Source organism: Gopherus evgoodei, chromosome 2, assembly GCF_007399415.2.
Source record: "Gopherus evgoodei ecotype Sinaloan lineage chromosome 2, rGopEvg1_v1.p, whole genome shotgun sequence".
NCBI lineage: Eukaryota > Metazoa > Chordata > Testudines > Testudinidae > Gopherus > Gopherus evgoodei.
Genome location: NC_044323.1, coordinates 125,447,340 through 125,469,563, shown reverse-complemented (window position 1 = coordinate 125,469,563; position 22,224 = coordinate 125,447,340). Strand labels below are relative to the sequence as shown.

At 44.3% G+C, this 22,224-nt stretch overlaps 1 protein-coding gene across 1 annotated transcript in view; it reads right to left on the bottom strand.

The window, feature by feature from the left end:
* Nucleotides 1–8,089, bottom strand: part of TERT (telomerase reverse transcriptase) — a 122,119-nt gene extending 114,030 nt beyond the window's left edge. The window contains exons 1-2 of the mRNA XM_030551650.1: nt 7,626–8,089; nt 3,829–5,812 (exon numbers count right to left, since the gene is read on the bottom strand). Coding sequence (XP_030407510.1) covers nt 3,829–5,812; nt 7,626–7,862 — 2,221 coding nt within the window. The 5' untranslated portion in view covers nt 7,863–8,089. The remainder of the gene's footprint in view (nt 1–3,828; nt 5,813–7,625) is intronic.
* Nucleotides 8,090–22,224: the final 14,135 nt, after the last annotated feature.

Sequence of the window (22,224 nt, the reverse complement as noted above, 5' to 3'; positions counted from 1 at the left end):
AGGCTACATCTACATTATATACCACTGGCAGCAGCATTTACTGTACATATGTGAAAAGAACATGACTACCACTTCACGCTGCAGCGTGAAAGGCTCCAGCAGGAGGCAGGAGGACACTGCTGCTAAAAACAGAGGCATAGACAGGGAGGCATGACTTGGGCAAGTAGAGAGCCACATGGGGTATATAGTTGAGTACATACACATAGTCCTCAAGCATCTGTTTACTCACCTAAGCTGTGCCTCACAGTCTACACTGCTATTTATAGCCATGCTAGGGGTTTACACATGTACATTATATGCTGCTGAAAGAAGCATGCTGTGTGGATGCACTTTTAATCTTTAATACATTAACTCTCACCTGTGAGGGAGGGAAAGTGCTATTATCCTCATTTTCCAGATGGGGAACAGAGACACAGAAAAACTAAGTAATTTGCTCAAAGTCACACAGGAAATCTGTGGCAGAACAGGGACTTGAACTCCGGTCTCATAAGCTAGTACCCTAATCGCTGGACCATGCCATTGCCTGCACACAGAACAGACTGTGGAATCCTAGGGAATCACACAGATCCTGGAGTGATCAGCAGATAGTCCTATGCCAGCTCCCAGTCTCCAGTGGCTTCCAACTTATGACAACTCCCAGACCTAGTGACTGCCCCAGAGGCTCTTCTCCTTAAAGAGGAATGATACCTATAGCAGCGGGATCCATAGTAACATAACAGAATTGGGGCACCTTCACTCACTGCCCTGTTTGACTGCCTTTTGCATAGGTCCCAGCATTCACAAAGCACCCACCTTTGTGTTGCAGTGAGGACCATGTTGCTCTGGTGAATGCCAACCCATTCCCCTAATACAGACCCATGTGTAGAAGATCCCCTCTGCATGCAAGGAGTAGAATTTGGTCCAAAGCTAGGTATGAGAATTACAGATACCTCAAAGTCTTTTATTAATGTCTCACTTTACCTAGTATAATTTCTGAAGCCTTAAATTATTCAACACAAAAAGCTTCTGATATGTTTGTCACATGATATAAGATACTTAACTGCATTCAAGTGCACCCTAAAACCACAGAAATCAGAAGGCAAATAAGAAAAACCCAGTCTATTTTTTTTAATTCTTGTAATTTTTAATTCAATATTGTGATTTTTGTGTAGCCTGACTCTTGATTTTTGAATGCTTGGGGTTGATAATACTGCATTTATAATGTGAAATTTTAAATAAATGTGCATCAATTAAACACATCAGTCCCATTAGTACTTCTGCATTCACATGGAAATGAATAGTTTCTTTAAGATCTTGTACTACAGTAATGTGAGACATAAGGCCTGATTCAGGAAAATACATAAGCACATGAATAATTTTGAACAAGTACGTAATCTCATTAACTTCAATGCTCAAAATACCCATTAACTTCAATACACTCAAAGTTATGAAGGTGCTTAATCAGATAGATAGGCGAGAAGAAGACTGATTTTTCTGTTTTTCCTGTCTTAATCTATCATATAAATGAAGTTCAAGGTTGTTGTTTTTTTTTTAAAACATGCATTTGTTAGATAATGAATGTCAAAAAATATTAAGTGTTGAAACAGCAATGGACTAGTTTCATTTCATATCTGTAAGACTGCCTTCTTGATTTTCACTAAACCTAACAAAATATGTCCATGAATGAGATTCTATGAAATTTCAAACAAAAAATTAGTTTGGGGGTATTTAGAGGAGTAGAGAGGGTGAGGAAAAAAAAAGTCAATCTTACAACAGATGGGTAGCTGGAGCTCTAACCTTTGAAGGAACTAGCACTCCTCTCTAATAATTTTACTATTTCAATTTTACAGTATATCCATGATGTGTATTGGGACTTCATTAACATTTCTGTAGGACCCTTAACTTTCTCATTTCCTTTCTCGAACATGTAAACTTCAGAGTGGAGATAACACAGGTCTTCCATTTAAATTTCCTTTCTTAAATGAAAAGGAAAGGAAAAGGAATTTCCTATACTTAATAATATTAGCCTTTAGTTCCTAATTGGGCAATGTCTATACTAAGAAGTCTATGCCAGCGTTGCCCCATAGTGTAGACATATTAAGTGATTTTTCAGTTCATAATAAATTTTAGAGCAAACCATTTCTCCCCAGACTTAACAGGAGGGTGATCCTTAACAAGGACCCATATACCATCTTTAAAATTTAAAAGTTCAGTCATTTGTTAGGTATCTGTCCTGAAAAAGGCACGAACTGGCAGCAAGAGAGGCCTGTGTCAGTTTGGGTCACATATACATCTCTATCCCAATATAACGCTGACCTCGAGAGCCAAAAAAAACTTACTGCATTATAGGTGAAACCGTGTTATACTGAACTTGCTTTGATCCGCTGGAGCGCGCAGCCTCCCCCTCCCCTGCCCTGAGCACTGCTTTACCATGTTACATCCGAATCTGTGTTATATCGGGTCACGTTATATTGGGGTAGAAGAGTATATGTTTCTAAATTGCGTGCTGCCATACAAGACTGGACTATCTAGTTTGATATCCTCTCTCTAATATTGGCTAGTACCTGATGCTTCAGAGAAAGGGACAAAAAAACAGTCCCGGAACAGCATCCATCCCACAAAGGAAGTTTCCCCCAAACCAATGCTCACCCCCAGAACAGCTTAGTATAAGACTTATATCCTGCAGGATAAGGGTCTCTCTCTGAAGTTTTTTTGATAGTCCCAGTATCAATAAGCTCAATACTTTTTAAAAGTCCTGCTGAACTCTTGGGAGTCATTTATATCTTTTGCCAGCAAATTCCAGTTTAACTCTGCATTTTGTAGAAGGGCATTTTCTTTTGCCAGTTTTAAATTTGTTCCAATTAAGCTAAAAGGTATGTCCTCTCATAATTCATGAGTAAGCATTCCCAGCTGGCTGTCTCTATATCATATGTTATTTTCTATAACTCTATCACGTCCCCTCTCTAAACTAAACAGTGATTTTTTTTCCCCCCCTCTCTGGACACCTTCTACATATTTTGATTTAAAGTGTCCAAAACTGAACCAAGTATTCACTGCGAGAGTCACGCCATCCAATAAGCATTATTTCAGATCTAATATATTAAAACACAGTGAAGAAACTTAAGAAACCACCTTCAGGCAGAGAGACATGGAAAATATGAGTTTAAATAGTGAAAGTTTCAAGCACATAGAAATAGGGAGTTGTAAAGGAACCTGTCTAGCTATTAGCTACAGAAAGCACTCTCTGGAGCCAGTTGGTATAATTTTTAGTCGCAGGTATTTTTGGTAAAAGTCATGGACACGTCACAGGCAATAAACAAAAATTCACAGCCCGTGACCTATCCATAACATAGACTAAATATACCTATGATTAAATTGGGGTGGGGTAGGGAAAGGAGGAGGTGGTGTTTTGCTGGAGAAGGGTTGGGGGCCGCTGCTGGGGGGGAGGGGGCATGCCTGGGGCCAGCAGACCACAGCTGCTCCGGCTGGCCACCAGCCCAAGGACCGCAGCCCAGGGCCAGCAGACTGCGGCTGCTTCGGGACCGCTGCTGGGGGCTGCCGGAGCAGTGGTTGGTGTGGCTCTCCTGGGGGCCACCTAAGCAGCTGGCCCCAGAGCCAGCTGCTTGGGCAGTCCTGGGGTCAGCCACACTGGCCTCTACAGAAGTCACAGAGGTTGCGGAAGTCACAGATTCTGTGACTTTCCGTGACAGACAGGGAGCCCTAATAATAAGCAACCACACTAGCCTTTTAACACTGAACATTCAGTTCAAGCCCTCACTTGGGTTAAATCTGAACATTGGTCAGCTGCCTCCACTGTATAGTGCCTTATTTTAATATTACAATTAGTACCTTTGATCACACGAAGCCACGTACAGTCATTCACTCTCATCTTCCACATCAATTCCTGCAAAGAAAACCTGGCAAATTTTCCCAAGGAGATGAATGTTTTCACATTTTTTAAAAAACGGCATTTGTTATGGCTAGAACCCCACAGTTCTGCTGGTACCACCAGGTCTAAACATTCCCGCACGAAAACATACACCTGCCAGTGGCTGCTGTGCTGTCTGAGAAGCTCCTTCAAGCCAGGATCACAGAAGTCTTTAGCATTTTGTCTTTCATTTTCTGTTCGCCCCAACACAAATTTCTTAGGGCTGCTTAAGATACTTAAATCAATTGAAGTTCTTTTTGAAAGTGAACACGAACGATTTGGAACAGCAGTGTAACCACCTTCTCTGCCACTGCTAGTCAAACATATAGCAGGCTCTTTCCCAAGTTGACCTTCTGCTTCCCTATCAATCTGTACTCCATCACATGAAACTGACTGACACATTGTGTCAGTTTTGCTTGAATTTGTCTCAGAAATCCAGACCGGACAATTCTTTTTTAAAAGTACTAAATAGGGACACTTTGCATGATTCTTTAACAATTTTTGAAATACATCTCTCATCTGCCAGTAGCGTTTGGGCAATCTCTTCTTTCTCCAGTTGTAACTTGGAGTGTTTTCACTGCATTTTTGCACCAATATTTTGCTGTTTAAGAATATCATTTCTACAAGCCGTTGTCCCCCTGCCTGGCAGCCCTTTAAGCGATTCAATAAAAATGATTTAGGAAAACATTCTCGGAAGCTCCTGGAAGAATATAAGAGACTTTTCCTCCCAATGTACACTCTGGAACGTGAGATTTTATTTGATAGCTTCTTAGATATATTAGTTGGGGGGCACTTAAGCCCTCTGTATTTTAAAAATGTATCTTCTGCTTTTTTCATTTGTACAGAACCAACCTGAAATTTACATATATCTAGCTCAACTCCCTCTCTGCTGGAATTTGTTTTAGTCTCAGTGCTAGATTTATAAAGTTTATTATACTGAACATGCAGCCTTAAAGAATTCTCATCATCTGTCACAGACTTTCCCTTACTATCTTGAACTTCCTGCACTAAAGAAGGTGCATCAGGAGTCTCTGCTCTACCCTCATTTTCTTGAGAAATGGATTTTATTTTAATAAAGTTATTTACAGAAAATGATTCAACACATGAAAAAGACTGTGTATCATAAATGATGTCCAGAGTGAAGTTATTTTTATCTACATTAGAACCAACGTTCCAAGCATCCTCTTCTTCCTTTAGGTTTATCTTCATCCTTTTAGCTGTAGCTTCAAATTGATCCCTATCAAGCTTCCTTTTCGAAGGTGTGGCTGTAGCAACTGGATATAGGTTAGGTCCTCTGCGATTTTCCAGGTGTCCAGTGGCCATTCTGACTTGTTTGTTTGTTTTAGAATTTTGCCCAGCAGCTCCCTTAGCTGTGGCAGAATGCTCATTATCAGGCACAGAGCCTTGTGTTCTATTATTCCTTTGACTTTTAGTGTTCAAGATATTAATTTCTGATCTTGGTTTCCATTTCCACCTGTTTGTCTTTGATAACTGAAATTTTTTTTGCATGTAGTCAAACAAAATATTATGTCTACTTTTTGAATACCTCTGTTTAACAAACACTGCGGAAGGTTCTGCATTACTTGAAGCAAGCTCATATACAGGCTGCCCACATATTTGATAAGAGCAACTAGGTGGCACTAGCATAAAGACAGCACAGTGTTCCAATAAATACATCATAACATCATCTCCTATCCTGCTCAATAACGTTTCCCATAGGACACTCATCCGAAGAGTTTCTGTTGCAGTATTAGGTAGATAGCTGCATATATTTGAAGAAGACATAACCTGTGAATAGGAACTATTTTCATCCAATAACGTGTACCCAAATGCAAGGACATTCTTCTTCTTTTTTTCACAAAGTCTTTGAATGACTCTTATGACTACTTCACTCTCACTAGATAACTGAAGAGAGAGAGAAAAAAAGAGTTAATTTTACGTTAGACCCCCTTATAAAAAACAGATACACCTTTTTATTAAAAGGTGTGTGCAAGAGCATGCAAAGCCCCACACTCCGGTTCTAGATTAAGACTTTTAAAAACAAGATTAAGGATTATGCCACATTATGTTACATTTGAAAACTCCTACTCCAGGCTTTGACATATTGAAAGCTACAACTCTGAATTCAGGCAAGTCAATAACCTCTCAGGTCCCCTTATGTAAAATTGGCAAAATTATCTCTCCTCCCACTCACTATCTATCCTATTTAGATTGTAAATTCCAGAGACTGTCTCTTACTGCTTGTCTGCACAGCACTTAACACAGCAGGGTCTCAGTCTTGGTTGGGGCCTTCAAGTGCTACTGTAAAATTAACGATAATAAAAGATCAGCTCATGGTTTTACAAATTGGTCAATAAGCTTATAGCTGGAGTCCCATTTCAATAATTTTATACAGTAGCTTTGTGAGAGAAATTCAGTGTTATTCTTCTACAAGAGGGAAAAAATATTTTGTTGTTTACATAATAGAACAATTGTTTCCCTTTATATTTTCCTAAAATGTGAAAATATTATTCAGCTCTGATTACACAAACCACTGTTTTTAATTTTTAAATGTTAGTGTACAAGGAAAATACAAAGGCAAGGAACCTTAGGTATGTAATCTTGTATTTAACCCTGATTTGACTCTGATCTAGAGCAGCCTAGGGACCAGGAAACATGCTCTCATCCATCACCATCAAGGAAACAGGAAAAACTATCCTACTGCAGGTTCTGTGACAGGAGACTCTAAGGGACAGCCTCGGCCCCCAGGTCACAGAGATTACCTAGCTCCAGGCCACAGCGCATGCCGCGGGGGGCGCTCTGCCGGTTGCCGGGAGGGCGGCAGGCGGCTCCGGTGGAGCTCCCGCAGGCGTGCCTGCGGAGGGTCCGCTGGTCCCATGGCTCCGGTGCAGCATCCGCAGGCACGCCTGCGGGAGGTCCACCGAAGCCGCGGGACCGGCGAGCGGCAAAGCGCCCCCCGCGGCGTGCCACTGTGCTTGGGGCGGCGAAATAGCTAGAGCTGGCCCTGCCTAGCTCTAAGAATAAACGTAATCATCTGAGTGGCTGTTGTCTAAAAGAAAAATTGCATGATCTAACTCACACATAAGCCAAGAGTAGAGAAGAAAAGAAGAACAGAGGAGGAAACAGGAGCAGCACCATTAAATGTGGAGGGCAACGAGCAGGGACCACAGCAGATCCACAAGCCAATTAAAGACCACAGAAAAACAACAAAAAGCTCTATGATCCCCCACCCCCTTTTGTGGGGGCAGCTGAGCGATCTGGGGCTGGAAGGAGAAACAGAAATCAGTATTTGCAGCAACCATTAATTGGGTGCAAAACGTTTACAGATTCTCGCAATGCAATGTCCCCAGAAATGCCCAGCGCCATGCTGACTGCCGCCCAGGCAGCACTATCACTCCCACGCTGTGCATTTCAGAATCGCTGTTCCAGTGAGAAGAGAAGTAAAGCCAGGCAAGGAAAGCAGAGAGGCTCTTCCTCCCAGGCGGGGTTACTCTGTGCTTGCTAGAGTACAAGGAGCCAAAGAACTGACTAGCCCAGAAGTACAGCCTCCGCTGATCAAAGGCGGATTAATTCCTATGTTTTTCAGTGGAAAAGGCAAGACGTCAGGAACCATTCATTTCGCTCCAGCAAGAGGCGTGCGCTGTAGGCTATAGTCGCCCACCACAGAGTGGGGCACACCAGTCTCCCGCTGCCCGGCGAACCCCGACCCGGGAAGTACCTGTTGGAAGGAGAGGGGCTGGGGGATGGCTCGGGCTCCCCGTGGGACGCACACCACGCACTGGGACACAAACGTCTGGTAGTGCTCGGAGTCTCCGCGCTGCAGCAGTTCAGCTTCGCCAGGCCCGCAGGCAGCCGCCTCCCGGAGCCTCTGCACAAACTGTTCAAGCCCCAGCACGTCGGCATAGCAGCCTTCCAGCATGGCCAGCACGGCACCAAAGGGCCCAGAGCCTGCCATGCTCCTGGAGCCGAGCGGAGCCGCCTCCCTGCTGGGACCGACCCACCTTTCCCTTCTAGAAGCACTAATGTCTCCCTCCCAGACCCACAATCCCGCGTGTGCCGTTGCACCTATTGACTTCCCGGAGCAGCAGCCACAGCTCGTCCACCCCCCAGCCCAGGGGCAACAGGAAACCCAACTCAGTCCTGTTGGCTCCTGCACATGCTCACACTCCTGCCTGCGCAGACCTAGTGAGTGAGCCTGTTTGCACCCCGGCCGCGGGGCCGCACAAGCCCCCGGGGGAGCCGCCCATTCCCTGAGCGGCCTTCACTGGCGCCGCACGTGGCCCGGAGCGCAGGGGAGCTGAGGTTAGCAGTGACCTGGGCGGGAGGCGGGAGTTGAGGGGGAGGAGGCGCTGGGCTGGGCTGGGCTGGGCTGGAGGACGCGTGCTGTTTCTGCCGGCAGTGAACTGCTTCCACACCATATTTGTCAGTTAGGATTGCGCAGCAACCGCTCACGTTGTCTGTGGAGAGAGAATGCACGTAAACAAGGAGGTTCTAAAAGAGATTCGTTTAACTCTTTCTATTTAAATTATAGGGCACAATGCTTAATTAGAAAACTTAGAGAGGCTGATCTGTGGGTAGGATGGGGATGCAGTCATCCAAGTTCTGTCTCTGGTGTTCTTCATGCCACATGCACACTGCAAAGTTTGCTGGACCCAAAGTTAGGTAAGTGCAGCCACGTACTTCCAGGGGTGAAAGTAATTTACAGGACTTGTGGAGTCCTGAGGGGGCGTGGCGTCATGCGGAAAGGGCGGGGGCTCTCAAGATTTAAAGGCTGTGGGGCCCCTACTGTGGCCGGGAGCCCTAGGTTGATTTAGAGGCCCTGGGGCTTCCAGCTGTAGAGGTGGCGGGGAGCCCCTGGGGCTCAGGGCAAATTAAAGGGCCTGGGGCTCTGGCTGCTGCGGAGCTTGGGTCCTTTAAATCCCCACCGCAGCTTCGGCAGCTGGAGCTGTGGGTGGGATTTAAAGGGCCCAAAGCTCTTGCAGCTGTGGGGAACCCCAAGCCTTGCCAGGCTGGGGCTGGGATTTAAAGGGCCTGGAGCTCCTGCTGCTGCTGGGAGCCCCAAGCCCTTTAAATCCGGCCCCAGCTGGGCCACTGGAGCCAAGGCGAGATTTATAGGGCTCTGGGTTGCCCGCAGCCGCGGGAGCTCTGAGCCCTTTAAATCCCAGCCCCAGCCTGGCTGCCAGAGCCGCGGGCAGGATTCAAAGGGTTCTGGGCTATCTGCTGCGGTAGGGAGCCCAGAGCCCTTTAAATCCCCACCATGGAAGCCGGTGCGATCTGGCACGGTGTACTGGCTCTTGCCGGCATGCCGTAACGGACTGTACCGGCTTACTTTCACCTCTGCCTACTTCTGTATATCGATTGGGTGTGTGTGTACTTGGGTGCTTGTGATGGTTCTCTTTAAGGTGCCACCAGACTCCTGGTTGTATTTGTGATGGGCCTGTGTGTACTTACCATGAGTGATTGCAACAGTGTAAACATGATATACCACAGGTAAGTATGTCGATGTGCCCGATGTTGCTGTCCAGTTCAATGCCTTGTGGTGTGTTTTCACAGTGCTTTGTGATATACAAGTGATTTGCCAAGGGATTTCTAAGAGCTGTAGGTCAATTTCCAACAATGCCACTTTCTCCACTCCCTAATTTTCATGCCATTTTTTATAATTCCCACAGTCCTGTGCACCACTTTTTAGTCTCCAACATTGCTCTGGCAGAAGCATGTATCCTGTACAGCTCAGTGCAATTCTCATGAGTGTTGCTAATACAGGATGCACAATTCTCCTGTATTTGCAGAACCTGAACAAGTACTATTACAACCTCAAGTTACCATATGTCCAGGTTTTCCCAGATCTGGACATTGTCTCTTTTTTGACGCTCTGCCCTCTTCCTTGGTGCATTTTTTTCAATTAAGAGGCAATGTGTGGGATTTTTGCAGCTCAGAAAGCAGAGGCGTCAACTTTCTAATTTTTCCGGGGCTGCTCAAACTCTACTCTTCCCCAGTCCCTGCCCCCACTCCACCCCTTCCCCAAAGACCTCACCCTACCTCTTCTCACCCTGTTCCTTCCCCAAGCGCACCCCGCCTTCCCCCCAGCGCCTCCTGCAGAACCACTGAACAGTTGATCACCAGCAGGCAGGAGGTGCTGTGGGGGAGGGGAAGGAGCTGCTCAGCAGGGCTGCCAGGAGGTGCTGAGCACCCACTATTTTTTTTCTGTGGTTGCTCGAGCCCCGGAGCACCCACAGAGTCAGTGCCCATGTCAGAAAGAGTCCTCTCTGTGCCCTGATTGGTCCCTCTCCTGCATCCACAGCTAATTGGTCTGTTTCCCTGCAGCCACAGTTTCCAGATCCCATCCACCCAGGCCCCAGCTCCCAGCCCTGGGGTGGAGGGCCTGGATGGATGTGCTGACTGGCAGCTTGCGCTGGGTCCTGACTCCTGGCCTTGCACCAGCCGTTCTGACACTGTGACAGGGAGCAACACTGCAGGTACCTTCTCTAGCACCCCCCCAGGTACTCCTTCCAGTACAGACACACCCCTCCAGTGCACACACACACACCAGCTACCCCCTCCCAGTACACACTTGTTCTTCCAGTTCCTCCAAATACTTCCTCCAAGTACACGCAACTCCATTCAGCATTCTCAAATACCTCTTTCCTGTACACAGCCCTCCAGCACCTCCCAAATACCCATCCCAATGTACACACACACCCCTCCAGCACTTTCCAACGGTAACCCCATCCGGCTCCCTCCCTCCCTCCTCTCCCCTCACCCCCAGCAGTGTCCTCTGTTTGGGAACCTGACATAGGGTAAACCTATGTCATAAGCAGATTGTTAAGGGTTAATGTCTCTTGCACCTGTAAAGGGTTACAAGCAGGGAACTGGACACCTGACCAGAAGACCAATCAGAAGACAAGATACTTTTAAATTTGGGCAGAGGAAAGCTTTTGTGTGTGTTCTTTGTGTGTTGTGTGTTCTTCTCTCGGAGGGTCTGAGAGAGACCAGACATTACTACAGGCTCTCTAAGTTTCTTTTCATATAGTAAGTAAAAACAGGCTGTTTAGGCTTTTTGATTGTTTTTACTCTATTTGCAATTGTGGATCTGGCTGGTTAACTTTTATATGTGTAGTTGCTGGGAATATTTTGATTTGTATTGGTACTGGGGGGAAAGTCTCTTTCTGGTGTCTGTAAGCTGTAGGACCCTGTAAGATTTACATCTTGAAGTTACAGAGATAATTCTTTACTTTTTCCTTCCTTTTATTAAAAGATTTCTTTTTTTTTTTTTTTTTTGAAAACCTGATTGATTTTTTTCTTCCTTGTTTCCCTTGTGTTATTCCAGGGGATTGGGATACTCACCGGGATGGGTGGAGGGGAGACAGGAGGGGGAGAGAGAGAATCTCTCTCTCTTTTCCTTGAATCTATTTGCCTCTTGGTGGAAGGGAAGGGAGACGCTTCTCTGTATGGTGATTTAGAGGGTAGATCAGTATCTCTCAGGATAGCCCAAGGAGGGAAATTCTGAGAGGGGGAAAGGTGGGGGGAAATGGTTTATTTCTCCTTGTTTTAAGAACCCAAGGGATCTGGGTTCTTGGGGTCCCCAGGGAAGGTTGGGGAGGTCAGAGTGCCCCAAAACACTATATTTTTGGGTAGTGGCAGTGCTATCAGATCTAAGCTGGTAATTAAGCTTAGAGGATTCAGGTGCTAGTATCCCATTTTCTGAACTCTAAGGTTCAGATCTGAGAAGGAATGCTATGATAACCTAATTACAGCTGGCAGTGTGATGAGGAAGATGCAGAGATGTTCAAGCACAATAACTGGATGCTGATTGACACTATGAAAATAAAACCACCAGGTTGGGGCTGACATACACAGAGCTGCTCCACGTTGTGAATTGCCACTTCTAGGCCCAAAAAATGAGCACTAATAGGTGGGATCCTATCATAATGCAGTTTTGGGTAAATGAGCAGTGGCTGCAGAAAATTTACGTGCTAAAGCCCACATTACTGGATGAGTGTGTGTGACATTCTGTACCCTGGGGGAGTATACTGTAACCCCCATATTCCTCATTTCATATAATCATGATCTTACATATGAAGAATTGCTTGTAAGGTATCAGGGGAAAGGTTATGATCTGCTGAAAGTAATTTCTCTATCCATATATATATTATTAATGCATATAGAATTGTGTTGTATGATGGTCAGTAAAACATGCTGTAAGTTGGGGAATCAGCCAGATATTATCTCCCCAGAGGTAACAGCAAGGAAAGTAACCGACGCCCATGTGGAGCTTCAAACAACCCATCAACAGCCATTGTCCAACAAGGGAACTACAATACAATGACTCGCCTGCATGAAGCCACACCAGGGGAATTGCTCAACCTTGCTTGGAGAGACTCAGCAATGCCCCCCAGACATGCCTGGACTTGTGCTCCCCAAGCACATGGACTAAGGATATAAAACAGAATGGACACATACCGGGCCCTTCTCCTGCTTCCATCTTCACAGCAAGCAACTAAGACACTGAGAAGAAGACAAGACTCCAACAGAGGAGATTGGCCCAGGATTAAGGAACAAACCTGTATATTAAGGACTGCATTGTCCAGTGGGGTGAGAAAAGCTGCTTAATCCAGATGTTGCCCAGTGTAATAGTGTTGAGAAGTTAGACTGCGTGCTTATATTTTATTTTATTTTGGCAACCACTCTTGACTTTTTGCCTATCGCTTAATATCACTTAAAATATATCTTTGTAGTTAATAAATCTTTTTGTTTATTCTACCTGAAGCAGTGTGTTTGGTTTGAAGCATGTCAGAGACACCTCTTGGGGTAACAAGCCTGGTACATATTAATTTCTTTGTTAAATTGACGAACTCATATAAGCTTGCAGCATCCAGTGGGCATAACTGGACACTGCAAGATGGAAGTTCCTAGGGTTTTGTCATTTGGTTGCATAATCCAAGGAGCAGTTTACATGCCAGAGGCTGTGCGTGAACCGCCCAGGAGTGGGGGTTCTCACAGCAGAGATGGGTAAGGCTGGCTCACAGAGTCAAGGATTGGAGTGACCTAGCAGGTCACACTGGTCCGGATAACACCAGGGGAATGCCACAGTGTGCTGAGCTCACTCCAGCAGAATGAGAGCTGGATTGACACTGGAGAACTCAGTGGTGATCACGCTCTAGCTTGCACTGCTGAAATGCTATCAGTCAGTAGGCAATCAGTCTGGGGTTGGACCATCCACAGTGGGATTTGTTGTCATCCATGCACTTAAGCATCCATCTCCTGCTACACAGGACTCTGACTTCTGGTAACGCACAGGAAATAGTGGCTGGATTTACAGCAATGGGGTTCCCAAATTGTGATAGGTAATAGCACACATATCCGTATACTTGTATGCAGTGTTCTTGTAGCTGTGTCAGTCCCAGGATATTAGAGACACACGGTGGGTGAAGTAATATATTTTAAAGGACCAACTTCTGTTGGTGGGAGAGACAAGCTTTAGTGCTCACACAGAGCTCTTTGGGTATGAAACATACTCAGCATGTCACAGCTAAATACAGGTTGTTTAGCATAAGTAGTTATATATTTCAAGGGATCATTCAAGGTGAAATGGCCCATTTACACCCCTCCAGTTATAGGGAGGAAAGAAAGGGAGGGGAGGAAAGGCAGCTGGGGGTGTGGGGTTGTTAATGGATTACAGGTTATTGTTATTGTCTTTCACACCAGCAAAAATTGGTCCAATAAAAGATATTACCTCACCCACCTTGGCTTTCTAATCTCCCTATTCTGGCATAATCCAACCTCATCACTGAGTACACCAAGAGAAAAGGATAGTTTTCCATGGTTATGCAAGCATTAGTGGATCACTGGAAACACTTCACTGCTATCAGTGTGGGCTGGTGAGGGAAGATGCATGATGTGCGTCTCCTTAAGAACTCAGGACTTCTGAAAATGCTGCATGCAGGAACATTCTTCCCTGACCAGTGCATTATCATTGGCAATGTTGAAATGCCAACAGTGATTCTGGAAACCCAGCCTTCTGTGGAACCTTTGCTGACCATATGACAGCACCAAAGAAAGAAACTGCAAGATGATTACTGAATGTGCATTTGGTAGATGGAAGGGACACTGGCATTGTTTATTCACTAGACTGGATCTCAGCAAGGCAACCGTCCCCTTTATGATTGCTACATGTTGTGTAATGCAACAATATCTGTTGAGGCAAAAGGAGGAAAGCTGCTGCTAGGGTGGAAAGTTGCGCTGGTCCATCTATCTGCTGAATTTGAACAGCCAGACACAAGAGCTATTAGAAGAGCCAATCATGGAGCTATATAACTGAGGAAGGCCTTAAAAGACTATTTTAATAGACAGCCACAATAGTGTTGTCCAATGCTTTCATGAAAGTCTCTCTCATGTATGGAAAATAAATATGAATGGATTATTGCTTCCTACTGTGAATTCTCTGATGTTTGTTGTAAACTAATAAAGATACTGTATTCTTCGTTTCCAAAATTAGAATTAGAATTTTACTGTATGCCAAGAATCAGGCAACAAAATTAAAGTGAAAACAAACACTTTACCCTTTACAAAAGGGTAAAACCTTTTTTCAAAACTGTAATAAGGTGACCCATATTTTAAAACCTTAAGAACTGAAACCTGGTGGGATGATTAACACTATTAGAATGTTAAAGTCAATGGTTATAACCTTTTTAGGAAGGATTGAGTGTACAAAAGGGGCAAGGGAGTGGCTCTCTATATCAAAAATGGCATTTCTGTTTCTGATACCTCAGAAGAAAATGATGTCTAATGTTTACAGATCAATGTCCTAACAGACAGAGGAGAAGATGAGTTGGTGTCTACTACAAACCACCATATCAAACTAGGAAATAGGATGACTGCCTCCTTACACATCTATCTACAATGCGTAGGGAAAAAAGCCATGTGATCATAAGGGACTTCAATGTGAGTGACAGATGCTGGAAGTCTCATGCTGCCAATACCAAAACATCACTGGGATTTCTAAACATTATAAATGACAATTTCCTAACTCAAGAAGTGTTGCAGCCAATACAGGGGAATTGTCTATTAGACCTATCTTAACATATCAGGACAGGTTTCAGAGTTGTATCCGTGTTAGTCTGTATCTGCAAAAAGAACAGGAGTACTTGTGGCACCTTAGAGACTAACAAATTTTTTTGAGCATAAGCTTTCATGAGCTTCCAATGAAGTGGGCTGTAGCCCACAAAAGCTTATGCTCAAATAAATTTGTTAGTCTCTGAGGTGCCACAAGTACTCCTGTTCTTTTAACAAAGCATAGAATCATAGACTATCAGGGTTGGAAGGGACCTCAGGAGGTTATCTAGTCCAACCCCCTGCTCAAAGCAGGACCAATCCCCAACTACATCATCCCCGCCAGGGCTTTGTCAAGCCTGACCTTAAAAACCTCTAAGGAAGGAGATTCCACCACCTCCCTAGGTAACCCATTCCAGTGCTTCACCACCCTCCTAGTAAAAAGTTTTTCCTAATAGCCAACATACACCTCCCCCACTGCAACTTGAGACCATTACTCCTTGTTCTGTCATCTGGTACTGCTGAGAACAGTCTAGATCCATCCTCTTTGGAACCCCTTTTCAGGTAGTTGAAAGCAGCTATCAAATCCCCCCTCATTCTTCTCTTCTGCAAACTAAGTAATCCCAGTCAAATGCACTAGCCCCCTAATCATTTTTGTTGCTCTCTGCTGGACTCTTTCCAGTGTTTACGCATCCTTCTTGTAGTGTGGGGCCCCAAACTGGACACAGTACTCAAGATGAGGCCTCACAAAATGCCGAATAGAGGGGAATGATCACATCCCTCGATCTGCTGGCAATGCCCCTACTTCTACAGCCCAAAAGGCTGTTAGCCTTCTGGGCAACAAGGGCACACTGTAGACTCATATCCAGCTTCTCGTTCACTGTAACCCCTAGGTCCTTTTCTGCAGAACTGCCGCCGAGCCATTTGGTCCCTAGTCTGTAACAGTAAATGGGATTCTTCCGTCCGAAGTGCAGGACTCTGGACTTCTCCTTGTTGAACCTCATGAGATTTCTTTTGGCTCAATCCTCTAATTTGTCTAGATCCCTCTGTATCCTGTCCCTATCATCCAGCGTATCTACCACTCCTTCCAGTTTAGTGTCATCTGCAAACTTGCTGAAGGTGCAGTCCATGTCATCCTCCAGGACCTGCTCCATGATTTTTCCAGGGACTGAGGTCAGGCTAACGGCACTTGGGGGTGCAGGTGTATGGGGGGCAGATCCCAGAGCTGGGGCGGCACTGTGTGTGTGTGTGGGTGGGGGAGAGCCCAGGGGTGTGATGGCAGGGGTGTGTGTGTGTGGGAGGCCCGGAGCTGGGGCGGCAGGAGGTGCAGAAGAGAGCCCAGGGCTGGGGTGGCAGGAGGGAGAGCCCAAGGGTGGGATGGCATGGGGGTGTGGTTGGGGGGAGAAGCCCAGAGCGGGGGCGGCAGGGGGTGCAGGGTGGAGCCCAGGGCTGGGGTGGGGGCAAGCGAAGTTTTTTTTGCTTGGAGCAGCAAAAAACCTAGAGCCGACCCTGGATGCGGAGACAGATTGGCTGGGCAAGTAGACTGGGACTGGAGGTGGAAAGGGCGTGGGGTAGACACTGGGACTGGCTGGGCAAAGATACCAGGACCGGGATCTGTGGAAAGAAATGGAGAGGTACTGGGTCCCCATAGGTGGAGGGAGACTGAGATCAGATAAAAGAACGAGGAGTACTTGTGGCATCTTGGAGACTAACACATTTATTTGGGCATAAGCTTTCGTGGGCTAAAATGAGTTGGTGGAGGGAATGGTCAAAGAGCCAAGGAGGCGGGACAGGAGCACTGAGATTGGATGAAGAGCCCAGGGAAGGAAATTGTGACTGGGGACAGGAAATGAGGAAGTGGAGATGGCAAAGTTTGACAGAAACTCAGATTTGATGAGGGTCTGGGGGTGGGGAACTGGGAGTGGCTAGACAAAGATACTGGAGACAGGGAGCTGAGGGGGAAGGGGAAGATTTGAGAATGGCTGGGCATAGAGACTGGAATGAGAAACCTGAAGAGTTGAGACTGGGACTGGTTCTGTGAGGAGAACAAAACTGGGATGTAGCCAGGCGTAGGGAAAAAGAAAGGACTGAGGCAAGGACAAGGCATGAGACCATCCTTTCTCTTCCTATCCCTTGCTTCATTCGCTACACACCTTCAAACTTCTGCAACAACTAAAGAATGGATCCTACAGATAACAGTTTCCTCTACACAACCCAGATTCTTTCTGTGAGCACTGTCCATTCTGTGCACAGAATGATGCGGCGTCCTGTGGAAAAAATTGTACGTGATCATGTCTTAATGCCTACACAAGGGGGCTGAATTAAGATTGCACAGGCAAAGTTCTTAACTTTTGAATACTTAAGTTTGTTACCTTAACATTCTTTTAATGTAGGAAGTTATATTTAACACTCCCTCTCACCCCCACCAAAGTTTCTGAAAAAGCAAACAGAATTTTCATTTTTTGGCAGCATATTGACATGGATCAACAGAACCAGACTTTTTAGATCCACAGCATAGACCTCTACCACTTGAGCTATCAGAGTAACTAGTAGCAGCAGTAGGTTTTCACAGCTTTGTGGATGAGACGTACTTCGCTAGTGGATTTCAGATATATTTGCTGACAGCATCAGATTCTGGAGGTATATTCTAGTAGGTATAGACACTTTGTCCTTTTTTTCCCCCTCTGCTCACATCCACTGCTCTCTTTTCTTTTCCTTTCTTTTTCTGCACAAGCAGACAGAGCACCGAGAACAGAGGAAAGAATCTCCCTGTTCTCTCTTCTAGTGCCTTGTACCACAGTGACCCTTCACCCCCCCACTCCCTCAGGAGGAGAAAAAACAGGGAAAATCTGGTTCAGCCTTAGCAGGCCTAGGATGGACCATGTTCAATTACTCTATGGGAATGGTGTTTGCACAATCCAATCAGTACATAGGAGCTGAGGGGATGGAGTATGCTCAATGCATACAGGCCTTTAACTTGGCAAAATTTGCACAGATTTTGATCAATGACAAAAGGTCCATCTCTCAGATTGGGATGATCCTGTTGCCAAATTTCCTATTCCAAAGTATAGACTCAGACTTTTAAGTGGAGAAGGGACCTCATGATCATCTAGTCAGACCTCCTGCACATTTCAGGCTACAGAACCTCACCCACTCACTCCTGCAATAGACCCCTAACCTCTGGCTGAGTTACTAAAGTCGTCAAAGCTTGATTTAAAGACTTCAAGTTACAGACATTCCACCATTTACACTAGTTCAAACCAGCAAATGCCCCATGCGTTGGAGAAAAGTGAAAATCCCCCAGGGTCTCTGCCAATCTAACCTGGGTGAAAATTCCTTCCTGACCCCAAATATGGCAATCAGTTAGACCTGAGCATTTGGGCAAGACCCACCAGCCAGACATCTGGGAAAGTATTCTCTGTAGTAAGTCAGAGCCCTCCCCATCTAGTGTCCCATTTCTAGCCGTTGGAGATATTTTCCAATAGCAGTTGTGAATGAGCCATATACCACTGTAGGCAATCTTATCATACCATCCCCTCCATAAATTTATCAAGCTCACTCTTAAAACAAGTTAGGTTTTTTGCCCCTACTAGTCCCCTTGGAAAGCTGTTCCAGAACTTCACTCCTCTGATGGTTAGAAATCTTTGTCTAAGGTCAAGTATAAACTTATTGATGGCCAGTTTATATCCATTTGTTCTTCTGCCAATATTGGCCCTTAATTTTTTAACTCCTCTCTCTCCCTGGTATTTATCCCTTTGATGTACTGAGGGAGAGCAATCATATCTCCTCCCAGCCTTCATTTTGTTAGGTTAAACAAGCCATGCTCCTTAAATCTCCTCTCTTAAGGTAGGTTCTCTGTTCCTCTGATCATCCTAGTAGCCCTTCTCTGCACCTATTCCAGTTTGAATTCATCTTTCTTAAACATGGGAGACCAGATTGGTCCTGCTCTGAGGTTGGACTAGATGACCTCCTGAGGTCTCTTCCAACCCTAATCTTCTATGATTTGCACACAGTATTCCAGATGAGGGCTTAGTAGTGCTTTGTGTAATATTAACAACACTTCCCTATCTCTGCTGGATATACCTTGACTGAAGCATCCTAAGATTGCATTACCTTTTTTCATGGCCACATCACAATTGATTGTAGCTTCCAAGTGATATGTCCCCATCTCATAGCAAAAATTCATGACCTTGCACTTCGTACTATTAAATTTCATTCCATTTCTATTATGCCTGTTTTCAAGTTCATCCAGATCTTCGTGTGTCATATTCCTATCCTCCTCTGTATTAGCAATACCTCCCAACTTTGTGCCAACCACAAATTTTACTAGCACACTCCCACATTGTGTGCCAAAGTCATTCATTAAAATGTTAAATATGACCAGTCCGACTCTTGGAGGAACTCCACTAGTATCCTCCCTCCAGCTTCATGCATGGAGTTAGAAGAGGCTTTCAATGAAACATACATAAGAATGGTCATACTGGGTCAGACCAAAGGTCTATCTAGCCCAGTATCCTGTCTTCCAACATTGGCCAATGCGAGGTGCTTCAGAGGGAATGAACTGAACAGGTAGTCATCAAATGATGCATCCCCTGTCATCCATTCCCAGCTTTTGGCAGAGGGTAGAGACCTCGTCCCTGTCTATCCTGGCTAATAGCAATTGATCGACCTATTCTCCATAAATTTATCTAGGTTTTTTTTTTTGAACCTTGTTATAGTCTTGGCCTTCACAACATCCTCTAGCAAAGAGTTCCACACGTTGACTGTGTTGTGTGAAGAAATACTTTCTTTTGTTTTAAACCTGCTGCCTACTAATGTCATTTGGTGACTCCTAATTCTTGTGTTATGAGGAGTAAACAACACTTCCTTATTTACTTTCTCCACACCAATCACGATTTTATAGACCTCAGTCATATCACCCCTTACTTGTCTTTTCTGAACTGAAAAGTCTCAGTCTTATTAATGTCTCCTATGGGGAAGCTGTTCCATACTCCTAATTATTTTTGTTGCCCTTCTCTGTGTACCTTTTCCAATTCCAATATATCTTTTTGAGATGGGGCAACCACATCTGTACACAGTATTCAAATTGTGGGCATACTATGGATTTATACAGAGGCAATATAATATTTTGTCTTATCTATCCCTTTCTAATGATTTCCAACATTCTGTTAGCTTTTTGACTGTCACTGCACATTGAGTGGGTGTTTTCAGAGAATTATCCATGACTCCAAGATCTCTTTCTTGAGTAGTAACAGCTAATTTAGACCCCATCATTTTATATACAGAGATGGGATTATGTTTGCCAATGTGCATTACTTTGCATTTATCAACATTGAATTTCATCTGCTATTTTATTGCCCCATCATCCAGTTTTGGGAGATCTCTTTGTAATTCATGGCAGTCTGCTTTGGTCTTACAAACAGTTGTAAGAATTCAACATATTTTCCCCTCATCTCCTTCAAAATAGTTTAACCGTTAACTCTTCCTCCTCTCCCCCTCCCCCCAAATCAGTTTAAGGCAGACATGGAAAATTTCAGTCCAAATGGTTACATTTTGGCCAAGTTTAAGCAACTGAAAACAGTGTCTAATAATAGAAAGGGTCGGGCAACCTCAACTTACAAGTTTTCCTACCAGTTCCTTCTATAATACTTGTTTTTTCTCAGAATATAAAGCCAGAAGGGGGCAAAGGTGGTGAGAAATTTAAAACCAACTAAAATACCTTCAACAAAATGCATAGTTAGGTTTTGGAACTTATTGCAGGGGGATATTAAAACCAAATGCTAGCAAGATTCAGGATACTGGGCTTTTATATGTATAATACATCCAGAGTTTTAATAGCTATTGCTAACAAAAAAATTTGGAAGGGATAGAAAAAGCTTCGTACCTCAGGGCATCTCTAACTATTAGGCTGAGACCTTCATAGTGGAAAAAATTATCCCTCATCTGCTTACTGTAGGATTTCTTGCACCTTTCTCTAAAGCATCTGTTGCTGGCCTCTGTCACAAATAGGATAGATGAAAGAGTGGTCTGATCCAATATGACAATTTTTATGACAAGACAAAGGAAGAAGGAAAAGCATACAACCTACAAGGCAAGTGAACAAAGTGATGATTTGCTAATATGCTAGTTCCAAGATTGAGTTTTTATAACATTCTTTGAGTTTTGTTATAGGCAATCGGCTAAACAAAAGAAAGGAGATGAGGTGAATAGGGAAAGGGAGAGGAAACAGGACAGCTTGAAGAGCAAGTAGAATGATGCTGAGGTGAAGAAACTGGAGGAAGGGGATGGGAACAGATGGACCAAACAGCCAATCAGCACAAGGGAATTTCCAGAGTAAAAACTGTAGAAAGCAGTTTGTCCCTGCTGAGGCTACGTTTTAATTTGCTTCTGCGGCTTGAGTTTGTTTGGCCCCAGAACCTGGTGCATACCTGGAATTTCTCTTTTTTTTTTTTTGGGGGGGGGGGGGGTGGACAGAGGGTAGATCATCCTTGCAGAGTTTTAGGTGTGGGAAGGTAGGATAACATAACATCAATGCAGCAGGAAAAAGAAATCAGGAATAACTCCTTGCAGGTCCACCCTGAACATGCTGGCTGATATTTTCAAACGTTTTAAGCAGCTTTTAAAATCCGTCTATTCCTAATTCTGTGACATTATATAGTTCAATTTCTTGCCACAGTGCAAATGACAGAGCATTATTAAGGGAGATTTAAAGATGTGGTGAGCTTGTCTCAAGTTTCACAAGATAGCCTACCTAACTCAAATGTTTTATTTGTGCATTTTTTAAAATAATGCTTGGGATTTAATTATGGAAATTCTAAATGTAGCCCTTAAAATCCAACAGAGACCATAGGATTTGTTATAGACAATCTACAATAAGATGGTGGTTACTTAGCTGATCTTGTGTGTCAGTGTGACAGAAGAACACATGTATTATCATGAATACAATGTACATCTATAATCCTGCATTTAAAAATAAAATATTTTGCACTTCAATAGTATTCTCCTCTGAAAGGCAGTGAAGCTCTGTCCAATTATGTTTGAAAAATTCCGGAAAAGATTGACACATTTTAAATTATTTCAAACCAAATGGACTATAGCTCAAAACATTCAGTATTTAATGGAACACCATTTCATCATTTTGTAAGATTATTTTATTGCTCTGAAAAAAAGCTTTTAAAAAAGAAATGTCAGTTCTTGTTTCATCCATCATTAAGTTATGTAACACATGCAGTAACTAAGTCTTTCTAATTACAGATCAAAACTCAAAC